Source organism: Entelurus aequoreus, linkage group LG12, assembly GCF_033978785.1.
Source record: "Entelurus aequoreus isolate RoL-2023_Sb linkage group LG12, RoL_Eaeq_v1.1, whole genome shotgun sequence".
NCBI lineage: Eukaryota > Metazoa > Chordata > Actinopteri > Syngnathiformes > Syngnathidae > Entelurus > Entelurus aequoreus.
In genome coordinates this window covers 32,188,227-32,207,612 of record NC_084742.1, presented here as the reverse complement: position 1 = coordinate 32,207,612, position 19,386 = coordinate 32,188,227, and the positions used below count along the sequence as shown (strand labels likewise).

The 19,386-nt window shown below is 39.3% G+C and overlaps 1 protein-coding gene across 1 annotated transcript in view; it reads left to right on the top strand.

The window, feature by feature from the left end:
* The first annotated feature begins 470 nt into the window (after nucleotides 1-470).
* Nucleotides 471-19,386, top strand: part of mkrn1 (makorin, ring finger protein, 1) — a 32,549-nt gene continuing 13,633 nt past the window's right edge. Inside the window, exons 1-2 of the mRNA XM_062065685.1 lie at nucleotides 471-615; nucleotides 5,134-5,265. Coding sequence (XP_061921669.1) covers nucleotides 542-615; nucleotides 5,134-5,265 — 206 coding nt within the window. The 5' untranslated portion in view covers nucleotides 471-541. The remainder of the gene's footprint in view (nucleotides 616-5,133; nucleotides 5,266-19,386) is intronic.

Sequence of the window (19,386 nt, the reverse complement as noted above, 5' to 3'; positions counted from 1 at the left end):
CTTTGGAGGTGGGAGGAAGCCGGAGTACCCGGAGGGAACCCACGCAGCCACGGGGAGAACATGCAAACTCCACACAGAAAGATCCCGAGGCCGGGATTGAACTCACGACTACTCAGGACCTTCGTATTGTGAGGCAGATGCACTAACCCCTGTGCCACCGTGCTGCCCATATATATATATAAATATATATAAATATATATATATATATATATATATATATATATATATATATATATATATATATATATATATATATATATATATATATATATATATATATATATATATATATATATATATATATATATATATATATATATATATATATATACCTCATATTAATATACATATAGTATATATTAAAGAGCCACGTAATGTTAATGTCGCTCGTCTAGCTTTGACTGCATTTAAATCATCGTGACAGTAGATGGCGCGAGGTCGTCGGTTGTTCGCAAACTCCGACTATAGCCGGAGATAACCGAAGAAGTCCGAAATGCGGCGGAGCTGTCCGGAACATCCGGCACCTTCAACATAAACAGCAATGGCGGAAGCAGCTGCATCGTCCACAGCGGCCCCAACGGTATCAGGAGGTTGGACCAAACACGTAACCTGCAGGTAAGACTTTAAGAACCGCTATTAAAATATCGATGATGAGGACATTGCTTGCCTTTTAACGTCAAAATATTGCCGTTAGAAGAGCTGTCGAGGGGCTGACAACAGTATTTTAGCGACGCTCGGCTATGCTTGTTATTGCCCCCTTGCTATGTATTAGCTGTGCGATACAACTGAGTTTTTGTGGTCTTTGATGCCACGAGTATGACGACAAACTACGCCCTGAAGCATCTCAAAGCGTTTTAAAAAACATAAGAACGTTGCAGCTAAGTGACATTAACTCCATAAACTGGCAGAGTGGTGACCTGCTTTCCTTAGAACTAATAAAGCGACTACTACTGCCTGGTGAGCAATCTTGTTTAGGTCCATGTCAAACGCTTAAACGAGCATGTTTTTGCCATGTCACCGACGGTTACTATAAGTCATGACTAATCCATATGTACTGACAATTTGAATTATATTGCTTGTATATTATAAGTTTAGCTGGCCATATAGGTATTGTAGTTTGGTTTGCATATGAGTTGTCCAAAGTGCAGCCCGGGAGCCATTTTGGGACCGCAGCTGCCTTTTTTATTGGCCCTCTGCATATTGTAAAAATGAATTAAAATCCGTATTATGAAAATCTTCTGTTAGATAGGGCAGGTTACTTTATTAGTACACACAGGTAAACTTGTTTTGCATCCGGCACGATCATGACAATCCATTAAGCTTACAGGAAAAAGTAAAAGAAAAGAAAAATAATAAAGCCCAACATGAAGCATTTAGTACATTAGAACTAGGGCTGCAACTAACGATTAATTTGATAATCGATTAATCTGTCGATTAATACTTCGATTAATCGATTAATAAACGAAGAATAAAAAAGACACTACATTTCTATCCTTTCCAGTATTTTATTGAAAGAAAACCGCATACTGGCGCCATGTTCTTTCAACTTGCCAAATAAAACAAGGAAAATGTTACAAAAATGCACACTTTTGACACCCCTGCTATAGATAATAAAAAATTAAATGTGATAAATCTATCGATAAAAAGCAGAGCCTGACGACACATGCGCGTTTATCACAACTCTCTCGCTCTCTTGTCTCTCCCCCTCCCTCACGAATGCTGCTGCGCACCTTCACAATTTGTTTTGTTTTTAACCTTCTTAACCCTGAACATACATTCAAAATACATGCAACCCTAACTCAAAATGCCGGACATTTGAGGCATTTAAGAAACACTGCCCGGACAGCCCCACAAAAGAGGACATGTCCGGTAAAAAGAGAACGTATGGTCAGGACCTAGCCCGGTCGCTGCTAGGATCGGTTTCACCGGACATGTCCTCTTTTGCTTGCATGCTAGCAGCTAACGGGCTACGATAGACTGACCATACGTCCTCTTTTCACCGGACATGTCCTCTTTTGCGGAGCTGTCAGGGCGGAGTTTCTTAAATGCCTCAAATGTCCGGCATTTTGAGTATTGTTTACACAACGTGCAGTACGCTACTTAATATGTCTGTGTGGAAACTCGTTCGGTACACCTCCGCACCGAACCGAAACCCCCGTACCGAAACGGTTCGATACAAATACACGTACCGTTACACCCCTATTATTTTGATTATTGTTTCTCAGCTGTTTGTAAATGTTGCAGTTTATAAATAAAGGTTAAAAAAAATAATACAATAAAATAAAACGTAGCCTCAGCGCATGCGCATAGCATAGATCCAATGAATCAATGACTAATTTAATCGCCAACTATTTTATAATCAAATTTAATCGATTAGTTGTTGCAGCCCTAATTAGAACATTAGTAAGAACACAAATTGTAAATGTACCCAGTGTTCTCCATGAAAAAAAATATTTATGAAATCACAATTAGATCAACTTTCCCCATAAAAAAGAATAACATATAGAATCACAATTAGACAAAATTTGGGCCAAGCCAGAACGAAATATAAAAAAAATTAATAATAAATTACCTATAGAAAAACAAATATGAACAAAATATTGACTACACATTGTTTAGTTATGGCAGCTGGGACAAAACTGCATTTGTACGTTTTGTTTTGCTTCTTGGGACTAAAAGCCTCCGTACAGAAGGGAAAGGCTGAAAATGGCTGTGTAGTGAGACACATCAGTTAAAATGGAGGAAGCTATCCTCACTACCTGTTCATTAGGGCTGTGAATCTTTGGGTGTTCCACGATTCGATTCAATATCGATTCTTGGGGTCACGATTAGATTCAAAATCAATTTTTTTTTTTCAATTCAACACGATTCTCGATTCAAAAGATTTTTTTCCCGATTCAAAAGGATTCTCTATTCATTCAATACATAGGATTTCAGCAGGATCTACCCCAGTCTGCTGATATGCAAGCAGAGTAGTAGATTTTTGTAAAAAGCTTTTATAATTGTAAAGGACAATGTTTTATCAACTGATTGCAATAATGTCAATTTGTTTTAACTATTAAATTTACCAAAAATATGACTTATTTTATCTTTGTGAAAATATTGGACACAGTGTGTTGTCAAGCTTATGAGATGCGATGCAAGTGTAAGCCACTGTGACACTATTGTTCTTTTTTTTTTTATAAATGTCTAATGATAATGTCAATGAGGGATTTTTAATCACTGCTATGTTGAAATTGTAACTAATATTGATACTGTTGTTGATAATATACATTTTTGTTTCACTACTTTTGGATTGTTCTGTGTCGTGTTTGTGCCTCCTCTCAATTGCTCTGCTTATTGCAGTTCTGAGTGTTGCTTGGTCGGGATTGGTTTTGGAATTGGATTGCATTGTTATGGTATTGCTGTGTATTGCTTTGTTGGATTGATTAATTAAAAATAAATAAATATAATAATTAAAAATTAATTTAAAAAAAAAATCAATATTTTTAAAAATGAGAATCGATTCTGAATCGCACAACGTGAGAATCGCGATTCGGATTCGAATCGATTTTTTCCCACACCCTTACTGTTCATTGTACAGAATGGCTGGAGACAGCTGAGTAGAGGCGGGGGAAATAATACATTTTTAGATGAATCGCAATTCAGATATGGACGATTACAGAATTGATGAGTAAATGTCAATAATCGATGTATGTATTGTCCATAAATATATGCAGACAGTTCTAAAATTTGGGTGACTGCAGCGAGCCACCTCACCGAGAGACCCGACCAGCTCCTTTATTATCGGGCAGTTATGGTCCAGTTTTGTACACATTTTCATAAATTGAATAAATGTGGGAATTAATTCAACTGTTTCTTATTACAAATGATTTTTTTTTTCTTAAGTTGTAAGGGATAAACGCTTATTGAGTGAAACGAAAATAAATGTTAAACTGCATCAATAAACATAAATTAAAGATGCATCAATAATCAATATTTAATCGAAGCGTAGCTCTTGAATCGTAATCGAATGCAGCTGGGACTCAGCAGTTAATTTGCATGGCTCTTAAACTATGTGATTGAGTGAATTCTTATGCTTTAGTGACCGGTGACTGAATCATGAGACCAGGTATTACGCTAACTTGCTTTGCCACCTTTATTGTTGCCCTATTTCGTAAAACCAACTTCTCTTACTTGTTGGTACCTGCTGTTGTGTATTTGGGATCTGCGTAATTCCTGAAAATCTGTGGTGCAGAGAGATATTTATAAAATAATCTTGCTTTCCTTCATGATTCCGGGAAACGAGCTGTTTGGAATTTGCAAAACCTGTGATGTTTTTTGCACTGATGATTATCCATATGGTATAGATTTACCCAAAGTGCTTTGCACGGGTCCGCCATTGTAGTCTGACCCTGTAGTCAATAAGCTCCTTATTTTTCTCTATCCAGACTGGCTCGTACATGCACATGCATCCTCCGCTGTGCCATTTCTAATACAAAGTAGTGTCTAGTTCAAATGGAAATTACAACAAAGATGGTGGGGAGAAGACGCTGTCAAAGTGGAGGAACTTAAGAAAGACCGCCCACAAAACGGTACATCCTGAAAAAACAGTCAAGAAGCAGCTTTAAAACGGTCTGTAAAACATTATTTATGCACAATTTTAATTTGAACTTTTATGTAGACCACAAGGAAGTGTTTTAAATGTAGAAAAAAAATCATAATATGACCCCTGTAAGACAAAATAAGATGTAGATGCTGTTTTCAGATAGCTTAGCATGTATTGACATGCATTGGATTGGTTTCGGTATCTTTAAAAACAAAATGATACCTGCATCCTTTTAATTTTCCTTTAAAATTTGGATATCCCAGTTTTCTTGAATATGATTAGTTCACTGCTGTACGGTTAACAACAAATAGCACTACTGCAATTGCCCCTTGACAGTTATATTTAATAACCACCACCATTCATAACAGAAAGCAATAGAAAGACTTTAAACTAACAGACAAGGTTAAAATAAAAACATCAGTAATGGGGTGACAAACAATTCCATATTTTTTTAATGTGAATATACTCTGACAAAACTGAACTACTGTTCAACAGTTTGAATGGCACAAAATGTCCCTGGCTTAATGACCCCCTTTTATTTGCAGATATTTTTTGCATGGTCTATGCAAAGAAGGAGACAACTGCCGCTATTCTCACGATCTGACGAACAGCCAGCCTGCAGCCATGCTCTGCAAGTTCTTTCAGAAGGGAAACTGTGCGTTTGGGGATCGCTGCAGGTAAGCGGTTGGCAAACAAATCAAAGCTGTTATAAAATAGATGTTCGAGCAAACATTACACCAGGTGTTTGGTTCAAGTGTCAGTTGCTCTGTTACGACTTCCCCGTCTAAAACAAGGTGCTGGCACAGCCAAATAATAGGCGGCAGCGTTGCTGGCAAGGTTTTCCTTGAAGTATTACAAGTCCTTTAGGAGATACGACACCTGAACCTGCTGCATCCAAACGTCAACATGTTGCTGTCTATGGCAGCTGTCGTGACTATGACATAATGTACTTCGAAATGTTTTAATAATTGACCTCAAGCATTTGTGGCACTTGTCCACCGTGCTACTACACACAGGGCTATACGCGTAGGTTTTTCACTAGTAGCACTTGTTACTAAATGAAAAAAATTTAGTAACACAAAATAATTTTTGTAGCACAGAAAAAAATTAGGATCAATATGAAATGTCTTAAATATCACAATTTCTTTATCAACACTCAAACAGCGTACACGTGCACTCATACATATAAACACAACGCCATTATAAGGCCCACCGTAACACTCAATTAAACAAAGAGAACATCACTAAATTGTGCTAGCACTAGGGCTGAGCGATATGGACCAAAACTAATACCGCAGTATTTTTAGTTTGAATACCGGTATTCGATATATACCGGTATATTAAAAAAAGTTCAAAGTGGATTGCCTTTGTGTTTTATGGCTAGATAACCAGTGTTGAGAGCACTCAGATAATTTTTGTTGTAAGTAGTAACGTAATGTGGTGTTTATTCTTTAAAAAGTAATAAGTTGTATGTCAAAGCAATTTTCGTCATTTTGTTTACGAATGTTAGGTTTATATCCTCATGCTTGTGCGCGGGCATAAAAGGAGCTTCTACTCGCTTCCCGAGCTCCCTCATCGCCGGCTTGAGTGTCTCCATGACATCAGAAAAGGTGGGCGCTCAGATTAGTCGTGCTGCCGTTACTTTCTAATTGTTACAAATACCATACTTTCATCCAACTGACCATTCTTTTAAAAAAAAAATAAAAAATCCAAACGTTAACCACACTTGAGATTTAATATTCGCAGGTGTATTGTTTTTAAACTCTTACAGTGCTGTCTCCCAAGTTGCTCTGTTGCTGTCACTCACATATGAAAACACTACTCTCGTATTTGTGATGACGTACATGTATGCTTGCGTGCATACATACGTGCGTTCGTGCACGCATCATGTACGTACGTATGTACGTACATACATGATGTGTGCGTGCGTACGTACATACATGTGTGCGTACGTACATACATGTGTGCGTGCGTGCGTATGTACATACATGTGTGTGCGTACGTACATACGTGTGTGCGTACGTATATATATATATATATATATATATATATATATATATATATATATATATATATATGAGATCTATGGCTGACAATTTTGGCCAAAGTAATAATTAAGATTATTGTTATCAATAATAAAATCATGATTACTGATTGTTAGGTAATGCAGTGATAGGGTGTGAACGTAATACCATCGTGTAATTTGCAATGTCTAATAAAAAGGCTATAGATAAACTAAGGCTGAAACGACGCGTCGACGTAGTCGACGTCATCGGTTACGTAAATACGGGGCTTTCGGTTCGGTACGGGGGTGTACCGAACGAGTTTCTAAGCTAAAGCTAACTTTAGCTGCTAAAGTCTTAACAAGCTGCTTCGCTCCTCTGCCTCTGTCTCAGCACGCAGCATTGTCCCACCCACACAACCATCTGATTGGTACACACGAAGCATTATCAGCCAATCAGCAGTGCGTATTCAGAGCGCATGTAGTCAGCGCTTCAGCGTGGAGCAGATAGGTGTTTAGCAGGTGAGCATCAGGCAGCGGACTCTCCCCAAATGATAATAAACACCTCCCAGTCAACTACTAGTAACATCACTATGAGCCCGTTGACCTTCTAGAAATATAAACAGCAGCTCAGCTCACTCGCAGTCCTGGCTTGAGGTGAAGGCTAATTACCTCTCAGTTCCAGCCACATCGACCCCTTTTGAGCGCCTATTTTCAGCTGCTGGGAATATTGTAAACAAGAAAAGAACCAGAGCATGTACACATGCTAACCTTTCTTCATTACAACTGTTAGTCACTCACTGGAATGAGTAGAATTGGTTATTGTGTACTGTGTTGGACTGGATGTTTATTTTGCACATTTTAAAAGCAATACTTAATGTTTACAGTGCTCCAGAATATTTAGATTGGCACTTTTTTGTATTGGATGTTTATCTTTATTTTTGCACATTTTAGCAAATAAGCAACACTTTCACTTTTGTTGAAATGTTTACACTGTTGTTACAGAATATTTCGTTTTGCACTTTTTTGTATTGGATGTTTATCAGCGTTGCTGGCAAGGTTTTCCTTGAAGTATTACAAGTCCTTTAGGAGATACGACACCTGAACCTGCTGCATCCAAACGTCAACATGTTGCTGTCTATGGCAGCTGTCGTGACTATGACATAATGTACTTCGAAATGTTTTAATAATTGACCTCAAGCATTTGTGGCACTTGTCCACCGTGCTACTACACACAGGGCTATACGCGTAGGTTTTTCACTAGTAGCACTTGTTACTAAATGAAAAAAATTTAGTAACACAAAATAATTTTTGTAGCACAGAAAAAAATTAGGATCAATATGAAATGTCTTAAATATCACAATTTCTTTATCAACACTCAAACAGCGTACACGTGCACTCATACATATAAACACAACGCCATTATAAGGCCCACCGTAACACTCAATTAAACAAAGAGAACATCACTAAATTGTGCTAGCACTAGGGCTGAGCGATATGGACCAAAACTAATACCGCAGTATTTTTAGTTTGAATACCGGTATTCGATATATACCGGTATATTAAAAAAAGTTCAAAGTGGATTGCCTTTGTGTTTTATGGCTAGATAACCAGTGTTGAGAGCACTCAGATAATTTTTGTTGTAAGTAGTAACGTAATGTGGTGTTTATTCTTTAAAAAGTAATAAGTTGTATGTCAAAGCAATTTTCGTCATTTTGTTTACGAATGTTAGGTTTATATCCTCATGCTTGTGCGCGGGCATAAAAGGAGCTTCTACTCGCTTCCCGAGCTCCCTCATCGCCGGCTTGAGTGTCTCCATGACATCAGAAAAGGTGGGCGCTCAGATTAGTCGTGCTGCCGTTACTTTCTAATTGTTACAAATACCATACTTTCATCCAACTGACCATTCTTTTAAAAAAAAAATAAAAAATCCAAACGTTAACCACACTTGAGATTTAATATTCGCAGGTGTATTGTTTTTAAACTCTTACAGTGCTGTCTCCCAAGTTGCTCTGTTGCTGTCACTCACATATGAAAACACTACTCTCGTATTTGTGATGACGTACATGTATGCTTGCGTGCATACATACGTGCGTTCGTGCACGCATCATGTACGTACGTATGTACGTACATACATGATGTGTGCGTGCGTACGTACATACATGTGTGCGTACGTACATACATGTGTGCGTGCGTGCGTATGTACATACATGTGTGTGCGTACGTACATACGTGTGTGCGTACGTATATATATATATATATATATATATATATATATATATATATATATATATATATATGAGATCTATGGCTGACAATTTTGGCCAAAGTAATAATTAAGATTATTGTTATCAATAATAAAATCATGATTACTGATTGTTAGGTAATGCAGTGATAGGGTGTGAACGTAATACCATCGTGTAATTTGCAATGTCTAATAAAAAGGCTATAGATAAACTAAGGCTGAAACGACGCGTCGACGTAGTCGACGTCATCGGTTACGTAAATACGGGGCTTTCGGTTCGGTACGGGGGTGTACCGAACGAGTTTCTAAGCTAAAGCTAACTTTAGCTGCTAAAGTCTTAACAAGCTGCTTCGCTCCTCTGCCTCTGTCTCAGCACGCAGCATTGTCCCACCCACACAACCATCTGATTGGTACACACGAAGCATTATCAGCCAATCAGCAGTGCGTATTCAGAGCGCATGTAGTCAGCGCTTCAGCGTGGAGCAGATAGGTGTTTAGCAGGTGAGCATCAGGCAGCGGACTCTCCCCAAATGATAATAAACACCTCCCAGTCAACTACTAGTAACATCACTATGAGCCCGTTGACCTTCTAGAAATATAAACAGCAGCTCAGCTCACTCGCAGTCCTGGCTTGAGGTGAAGGCTAATTACCTCTCAGTTCCAGCCACATCGACCCCTTTTGAGCGCCTATTTTCAGCTGCTGGGAATATTGTAAACAAGAAAAGAACCAGAGCATGTACACATGCTAACCTTTCTTCATTACAACTGTTAGTCACTCACTGGAATGAGTAGAATTGGTTATTGTGTACTGTGTTGGACTGGATGTTTATTTTGCACATTTTAAAAGCAATACTTAATGTTTACAGTGCTCCAGAATATTTAGATTGGCACTTTTTTGTATTGGATGTTTATCTTTATTTTTGCACATTTTAGCAAATAAGCAACACTTTCACTTTTGTTGAAATGTTTACACTGTTGTTACAGAATATTTCGTTTTGCACTTTTTTGTATTGGATGTTTATCTTTATTTTTGCACATTTTAAAGCAAAATAAGCAATACTTTTACTTTTGAAATGCTTATACTATTGCAGAATATTACCGTATTTCCTTGAATTGGCGCAGGGAATATAGTATTCGCACGTCTAGAATTACTGCCGGGTCAAACTCGTTTCTCAAAATAATTAACGCATGCTTGGCCTTATCGCCGGTTTATTATTGAAGCTGGATCAAATTCGTTTCGCAAAATATTAATTTTATTATCGCATGTCTATAATTTTCGCCGGGTCAAACTCGTTTCGCAAAATATTTAGCATATGGCTAGAACTTCCACCGGGTCGAATTCGTTACGTCACGAGTGACGCATCTGTCCTCATTTTCAAAATGGAGGAAGCTGCCTTCAGTAGTTTACAATCGCACAAAGGAAAAAAGATAAAGAGCTTTTCAGTAGGATTTAAGGTTCAAGCTATTGAATACCGGTACAGTATGCTAAAGAGAACAGTAAGCAGCTATGTTTTATTAATATACCGTAGCTGCGTGTGTGAAATACTGTATAAGTCATTAAATGACTCCCGCCTCCTGGTGGTAGAGGGCGCTGCCGCGCTAGTGATCCTTCTTGCGACTTCCTGTACTGCAGAAGAAGTGACCACACGCAGCAAGAGATTTATTTTTTCCCTCTGCCTGAACTTTTAACATGGAGGATTACATACCGGTATCTAAAATAAAACAGTTTTCTAAACTGGACTTTCAATCGAAGCAGGAGGTAATAATTAAAGGAATATCTCCATCGAAACAGAGACTTTTAAAACTGAAGAAAGAAAATAAGGAAGACTTCTATAAACAAGTTATCGATGCTTTTGGTCAGAAGGAGCTGCAAATGGACTCCATTTATAAGTACAGGTAAGACCATAATAACGTTTTTTTTAATTAAATGTGCTTTTCATGATGGTATGCTTACATCACACTCAAAGCGCACGCCTAAATTTTATGGATTCCTTTTGGTAAACGCCGGAGTGAGAAGAGGTTTTAAAATAATTACCGCATGCACGGCCATCCCGCCGGTTTCCGGTAAACGCAGGTGTGACAGGAGGTTTTAAATTAATTAACGCCCCTGCGGCTATTCAAGGAAATACGGTAAGATTTGCACTGGATGTTGACTTTTATATTTGCACATTAAAAAAGCAAATAAGCTACTTTTAATTTTGTTAAATGTTAAAAGTTTTAAATGTTTACATTGTTACAGAATATTTAGTCATGTTGTTGTCAATGTTGACTGAGTGGCCATACTTCTTTTTTTTTGTAAATAAAAGCCATGCCTTTTGAAAAAAGGGGCCTACATTTATTTTTTCATCTTCATTTTGAATAAAAAAAATAATCGGTAAAAGGAAAAATAATCTATAGATTAATCGAAAAAAATAATCTATAGATTAACCGATTAATCGAAAAAAATAATCTATAGCTTAATCGATAGAAAAATAATCGTTAGCTGCAGCCTTAAGATAAACGTTATCCATATATTTAAAGACAAGTATTAGGTTTTTTTTATTCTTTAATATTAACTTGTCAGCTTTTTGTCATTACATGATGCCTTTATCTCTATTTTTACAATTTGATAGAGGGAGTTTTTGTATTTTTTTATTTATATAGTGTTTAAGTTATGTACATTTATATGTACATGTAGATGCTGTTTAGGGACAGATCCATTAAGAGTTTGACCAAAAATGTCGTATAGGAATTAACTATAAACAATAAAACATTATACTGCGATGAGGTGGTGACTTGTCCAGGGTTTACCCTGCCTACCGCCCGAATGCAGCTGAGATAGGCTCCAGCACCCCCTGTGACCCCAAAAGGGACAAGCGGTAGGGAATGGATGGATGGAATTAAACATTAACAAAATGACGTGTCACATGAAGGATTTTTTAAATAATACCTTTGTGACATGAAAAAACACAAGTAATGTAAAACAAACATGGCGTTTACTTTTTGATATGAAAATAAAACACAAAGCAGTTTGTCTAATGAAGATGAAGTCTAATAAATAAGCTTTGTTCTTCTCCAACACCTCCTTAAAATAGAATAGAAAGTACTTTATTGATCCCTGGGGGAAATTCAGCACCACAGTTCGCTCACAATAGACAAGAATAATAATAAATAATATAATATATTATATATATATATGTATATAATATATAATATATAAATATATTCTATATATACTACATATACTCTACATTTAAGTGCAGTCAAGAAGGAACATATGCATTATACAGTCTGATGGCTGTCGGTATGAAGTACCTCCTGTGTCGTTCCGTGTTGCATTTTGTGAGTCTGAGCCTTCCACTGAACGTGCTCATGCTCTCCGCAAGGTCCGAGTGTAGAGGGTGGGAGGTGTTGTCCATAATGGCTAAGAGTTGTGCTAGACTTCTCCTCTCTGACACCACCGCCAGAGAGTCTAGCTCCACTCCCACCACGTTACTGGACTTCTCTACCAACTTGTCCAGTCTGTTTGCGTCCCTCGCTCTCAGCCCGCTGCCCCAGCAGGCCACGGCGTACAAGAAGGCGCCCGCCACCACCGACTCGTAGAACATCTTCAACATCTTTGTACAGACGTTGAAGGATCCTAGCCTCCTAAGAAAGTAGAGGCGGCTCTGTCCCTTTTTGTAGAGTGCCTCAGCGTGTTTTGACCCATTCAGCTTGTTGTCGATGTGTACTCCGAGGTATTTATAATCCTCAACCATGTCCACATCGACGCCCCTGATGGAAACAGGTGTCGCCAGAGTACTCCTCCTCCTTCCCAGGTCCACAACCAGCTCTTTGGTCTTCATCACATTAAGCTGGGGGTGGTTCTTTCCACACCATGTGACAAAGTCCTCCACCAGTGCCCTGTATTCCTCATCATCACCATCCTCAACGCACCCCACTATCGCAGAGTTATCAGAAAACTTCTGAAAATGGCAAGACTCTGAGTGATAGTGGAAATTGGTGGTGTAGATGGTGAAGAGGAAGGGGGAGAAGACTGTGCCCTGCGGGGCCCCAGTGTTGCTGACCAGCCTGTCAGACACACAGTCCTGCAGTTGCACGTACTGTGGTCTGTCAGTCAGGTAATCAACAACCCAGGACACCAAGGGGGCCTCCACCTGCATCGTCTCCAACTTCACACCCAGTAGCCCAGGCCGTATGGTATTAAAAGCACTGGAGAAGTAAAAAAAACATGACCCTCACACTGCTAGTGTTTCAGTACAACAGTTTGGCCAACAAAAAAACCCCCGCAGTGATACCTCTCACATCGAATACACCATCTTCACAGCTTTTGCTCAGTTCGATGAGATGACAAAATATCTTAGCTAGTACTGATGTTATTTGAACACAGATACAGTTTGCAGTTAAATAAAGGACTAGTGGACATCCCAGTCAACAAGGTAAAAACTTTATAACCAGGTTGTGACAACATTCACGACACATTGCCTGCTGCAAAACATCAAATAGTTTTCTCCTTTGCTGTATACTTTTAGTGTGGGGAGAAGTGCGTCTCTCCAATATTGTCCACACCTGCCACCATCTAAACACAGCACTGCCCTCTTAAACGCACGCCGCAAAGTGAGGGAAAATTATGTTAAATCAAGCGCTTGGCTCCGTTTACTCCGAGGGGAAATCTCCGCAGCAAAGTCCGTGCAGCTAGTCCGCCATGATTATCAAGACAACAATTCTTCTAAAAAAAGAGGAGAAATATAATCTTAGAGAGAAATGTAATTTAAAACATTTGTACGCACGTACAACACTTAAGACCTTCAGTATATCAGTATGTGGAATTAAATTATGGAATGGATTAAGCAAAGCAATCAAACAATGTACTAATATGATCCACTTCAAGAAACTCTTCAAACTTAAAGTGTTTACAAAGTACAAAGAAGAAGAACCATGATAAACATTCTGAATTTATTTAATTCATCCATTCTTTCACTCTCATAATAATCTTACTTATCTCATCATATGAAATGTAACTTACTTCACCAATTATTATTTATTTATTTATTTTTATTGTGATTACTTATGGAGTATATTGTGAATACATTGAGAACAGGAAGTGAACAAAAGTTTTAGCAACTGTTTAGTAAAAGAACATGGGTAGGATTAAATAAGCTCTGCTTCTTCCTACTCCTTTTCGAACATGTTGAAAAGAGAAACTGGAAATTGTGATGTATCATGTTGTATGCTTGCATGTTCGAAATAATCTCAAACTCAAACACCGCTAGTGCACATGCGCCTGACTTCGTGTTGCTGAAAATGCATTAACAAATGACAGTTTTTCGGTAATGAAAAAATTAAACTATTTCTAACCGTTGGGAATTTTATCGCAAATTATCATTATACCGTTTGCCGTTACATCCCTAGCCCATTAACAAGTAAAAAGTCAAGGGCGGTCACAGCATGTTCATGCTGCAAATGTTGGTCAATTTTGGGGGCATTACGGCGAAAGACGAGGGCGGTCGCGGCAGATGCCGCGGTTGTCGTGGTTAAATTTGAGCCCTGAATAACTTTTTTTTTTTTTTAATTCATTGATAATATAAACTTGTCAGCTTTTTGTGATTTCATGATGCCTTTTATCTCTATTTTTACATTTTGATAGAGGGAGATATTTTTATCTATTTATTTATTTTTTTAAGTTATGTACATTTATCTGTACATCTAGATGATGTATCGGGACCGATCCATTAAGAGTTTGAGCAGAAATATGTCATACAGGAATTAACTATACACAATAAACATAAACAAAATATTGTGTCATATGAATGTTTTTTGAAGTAATACCTTTGTGACATGAAAAAAACAAGTAATGTAAAAAAAACGTATGTCACCTTAGGTGAAGTCTAATAAACAACCTTTGTTCTTCTCTTATAAAGAGGAGTGATACTTCTCACATGACAACATTTTTTAGCTAGTATTGATGTTATTTGAACACTGATACAATTTGCAGTTAAATAAAGGACGAGCGAACATCCCAGTCCGCAAGCTAAAGACTTTATAAACAAGTTGTGACAACGTTCACAACACATCACCTGCTGCATGTTTCCTCACGTTAACTCTGTCACAGCAGCTGATGGACGCTGTATTGAGAAAATATAAGCAACATCAAATAGTTTTTCTCCTTCGCTGTGTACTTTTAGTGTAGGGACAAGTGCGTCTCTCCAATATTGTCCACACTTGTTGCCATCTAAATGCAGCAGTGTGCTCTTAAACGCACGCCGGTTAGCGAGGGAAAATTACGTTAAATCAAGCGCTTGTCTCCGTTTACTCCGAGGGGAAATCTCTTGAGCAAAGTCTGTGTAGCTAGTCCGCCATGATTATCAAGCTAAATGAGGCTAGTGCGCATGCGCCTGGCTTCGTGTTGCCTAAAATGCATTAATAAATGACGGGGCTTAGGTAATTTAAAAAAATAGACTTATTACTAACCATCGGGAATTTAATCGCAAATAATCATTATACCGTTTATTGTTACATCCCTAGCCCATTAACAAGTAAAAAGTCAAGGGTGGTCAGGGCATGTTCTTGCCGCCAATGTTGGTCAATTTTTTAGGGCATTACGGCAAATGACGACGGCGGCCGCGGCTTTTGCCGCAGTTGCTGTGGTTAAATTCGAGCCCTGATATATGTATATGCTGTAAAAAAAGAAAAGGCTTAAAACATGCAGGTCCCTTTTGAGAGGCAGATTAGGCACCCAGGCTGTTGTCAACCTACCCAGACAGACGCAGCTCGTCCAGACGCTGTCTGGCTCCCAAGGAGCATCCCCATAGTTACCAAAGCAGTGCAACAACCGCCACACCAGCACTTATAAACTACCTTAGGGGGCTTGTTGTGAAGACTGTAATGCATTGAGTCACGGCTGCGTCGTTGACAAGTCACATTCCTCTGTCCTTGTGATTGGAGGATGCCCTCTTTTTTTGTTTTTGTTTGGCTTGTCTACCTTCTGTACCCGGTATTAAGACGCAAAAGAAAAGGCAGCCAAAGTGGGGGTTTGTAAAAGGCTGTCTATTGTGCAGGACTCAGTGATGCCCCCCTCCCGCCCCCCGGCTTTTGTAGCCCCCAGGGCCAGACAGAGTGCACTGCGTGCTGCATAGCAATTGCATAACACTCTCAATTTCTCTCTTCTGCTGTTGCCGGGTTCCCCAGGTTCACTCATCTGCATCACTCTCATTTATTTATGTACAGCTACAGCACCCCCCGCCCCTGCCCCCTTGTCCTTATCTAGCACTCGAGTGTCTTTCTGGGAACAGTGTTTAATATGTGCACCGAGTGTAGCAGCCGTCGTTAATGAAGTGGCTGGAGGAGCGACGGTCGTATTTAGACCACTGTATGCGCTGGCTGCTGTGGCATGTTAAGTTAGGCCATGTCTACAGGGTGGATCCATCCATCCATTTTCTACCGCTTGTCCCTTTCGGGTTTGCGGGGGGTGCTGGAGCCTATCTCAGCTGCATTCGGGCGGAAGGCGGGGTACACCCTGGACAAGTTGCCACCTCATCACAGGGCCAACACAGATAGACAGACAACATTCACACTCACATTCACACACTAGGACCCATTTAGTGTTGCCAATCAACCTATCCCCAGGTGCATGTCTTTAGAGGTGGGAAGAAGCCAGAGTACCCGGAGGGAACCCATGCAGTCCTGGGGAGAACATGCAAACTCCACACAGATCGAACCCAGGACCTTCAGTATAATTTAATTCCTCACCCTAATAGACATTAGAGAAGTCAAACTTTAAAGGGGCCCTATTATGACAAAACAACTTTGTTTACCTGATTGTACCTGCTTATATGTATTTGGGATCTGCATAAGTCCTGAAAGTTTAAAGGCCTACTGAAATGATTTTTTTTTATTCAAACGGGAATAGCAGATCCATTCTATGTGTCATACTTGATCATTTCGCGATATTGCCATATTTTTGCTGAAAGGATTTAGTAGAGACAATCGACGAAAAAGTTCGCAACTTTTGCTCGGTGATAAAAAAAAGCCTTGCCTGTACCGGAAGTAGCGTGACGTCACAGGAGCTAGGATTCCTCACAATTCCCCATTGTTTACAATGGAGCGAGAGATATTCGGACCGAGAAAGTGATGATTACCCCATTAATTTGAGCGAGGATGAAAGATTCGTAGATGAGGAACGTTACAGTGAAGGACTTGAGAGGCAGTGATGGACGTATCTTTTTTCGCTCTGACCGTGACTTAGGTACAAGCTGGCTCATTGGATTCCACACTCTCCTTTTTCTATTTTGGATCACGGATTTGTATTTTAAACCACCTCGGATACTATATCCTCTTGAAAATGAGAGTCGAGAACGCGAAATGGACATTCAGTGCCTTTTATCTCCACGACAATACATAGGCGAAATGCTTTAGCTACGAGCTAACGTGATAGCATCGTGCTTTAACTGCATATAGAAACAAAAAAAATAAACCCCTGACTGGAAGGATAGATAGAAAATCAACAATACTATTAAACTGTGGACATGTAAATACACGGTTAATGCTTTCCAGGCTGGCGAAGGTTAACAATGCTGTGCTAACGACGCCATTGAAGCTAACTTAGCAACCAGACCGCACAGAGCTATGCTAAAAACATTAGCTCTCCACCTACGCCAGCCAGCCCTCATTTGCTCATCAACACCCGTGCTCACCTGCGTTCCAGCGATCGGCAGAAGGACGAAGGACTTCACCCGATGCGTTTGGCGGCCCGGAGACGTAGGAAGTCAAGGTGAGGTCGGCGGCTAGCGCAGCTAGCGCTCCAACAAAGTCCTCCTGGTTGTGTTGCTGTAGTCCGCTGCTAATACAGCGATCCCACCTACAACTGTCTTCTTTGCAGCCTTCATTGTTCATTAAACAAATTGCAAAAGATGTCCAGAATACTGTGGAATTATGAAATGAAAACAGAGCTTTTTGTATAGGATTCTACAGGGTACCATAACTTCCGTTATACTGACTTCGTCACGCGCATACGTCATCATACCGCGACGTTTCAGCCGGATATTTCCCAGGAAATTTTAAATGTCACTTTATAAGTTAACCCGGCCGTATTGGCATGTGTTGCAATGTTAAGATTTCATCATCGATATATAAACTATCAGACTGCGTGGTCGGTAGTAGTGGGTTTCAGTAGGCCTTTAAAATCACTCTGTGGAGGCATCGCAGAGATATGTATAAAACAATCTTGCCTTCCCTTATACTTCTTAATTTCCCCTCGGGATTAATAAAGTACTTATGATTCTGATTCTGATTTCGCAAAACAGTCCTTTTGGAATTTGCTTCTTTTGTGACGTTTTTGCCATATGTGACTTTAACGGATTATCCATATATGGTTGGCATTTATCTAAACCTCCTTGCTAGACTCAGCCAATTTGAATTTATGTAATTAATGAATTGTGTGTCGACGAAGAAACCCAATGGAATAAAATCCTCAGTTTGTTTGCTTTAACCAGCACATGTCACTACACAAACATTCAGCCTGATCTGAAGTAAAACAAAAAGTTTTACTTCTTTTTTTTATGATTCGTGGCAATGTGCCTTCCACTGTGAATAACTCACTTCAAGTGTTTGCAGAGATTAGCCTTGATTCAACCACAGACCTTCACAAAAAGATGGATTTCCGGGGGAAAAATACTTTTAATGGCGGGCTCGGTGACCACTATTTATGGCAATAGAGGAGACAATGAAACGGTATGTAATAACAATAGGTTAGAAATGTTTTAAAGACATGTTATTAATGTTAGCTGTTGGTTAGCTAACTTAGCCTTTTAATGTGAGACAATGGTTTCTCCATCTACAGGCAAAATAAAGAATGATCTTTCTAAAAACTACTTTTAATTGAATCAGTGCCTACTGTGTTTGGCAATGAACCAGTTGGTAATATAATCAGCTCGCGAACGATTATGTAGCCCGTAGAATAGCTAACTCAGGGTTTCCCGCAGCGTTTTGTTGTTAAGGCGGCCGCCTTAACAACAAAGAGCCACCGCCTAAACTAACGTTTAAACAATATCTCCAGCCACACGTGCGCATTTAAAAAACTATTACTGTCCCCAAGCAAATGCATACACTGAGTGTCATACGCATGCCAAAATACTGGGGGCGCTGTAGCCTCGGACTTAAGACCATTTTAGCCAATCGGAAACATCCAAAAGTAGAGCTACTTTTAAGCATCGTTTTGGAGTTTAAAGTTAACAAAAATCAACAAAGTGTTGACTGGGAAACTTGCCAGTCCAAGTCTGGTGACATTCTTACCCTATTTTGGAACGGTACGGACTTGAAGGGACATCTGAGGAATTTCCTCATCGGAAAGAGGACATCACAAAAACAACTATCGGCACTATATTGAAAGCGATTCGTGGAAAGTACAGACAAGTAGTCGACGCAGGTGGAAGAAGTGGTTACGATAGAGTTGTTTTGCTGTACTTCGAACTATGCGAGCAGATCTGGGGCGGTTCTCCATCAACTACATCCATTCAATTTGGAATATAAACATCAGATATTAACACAAGCTCTCACAGGAGTTGGGATTCTCCA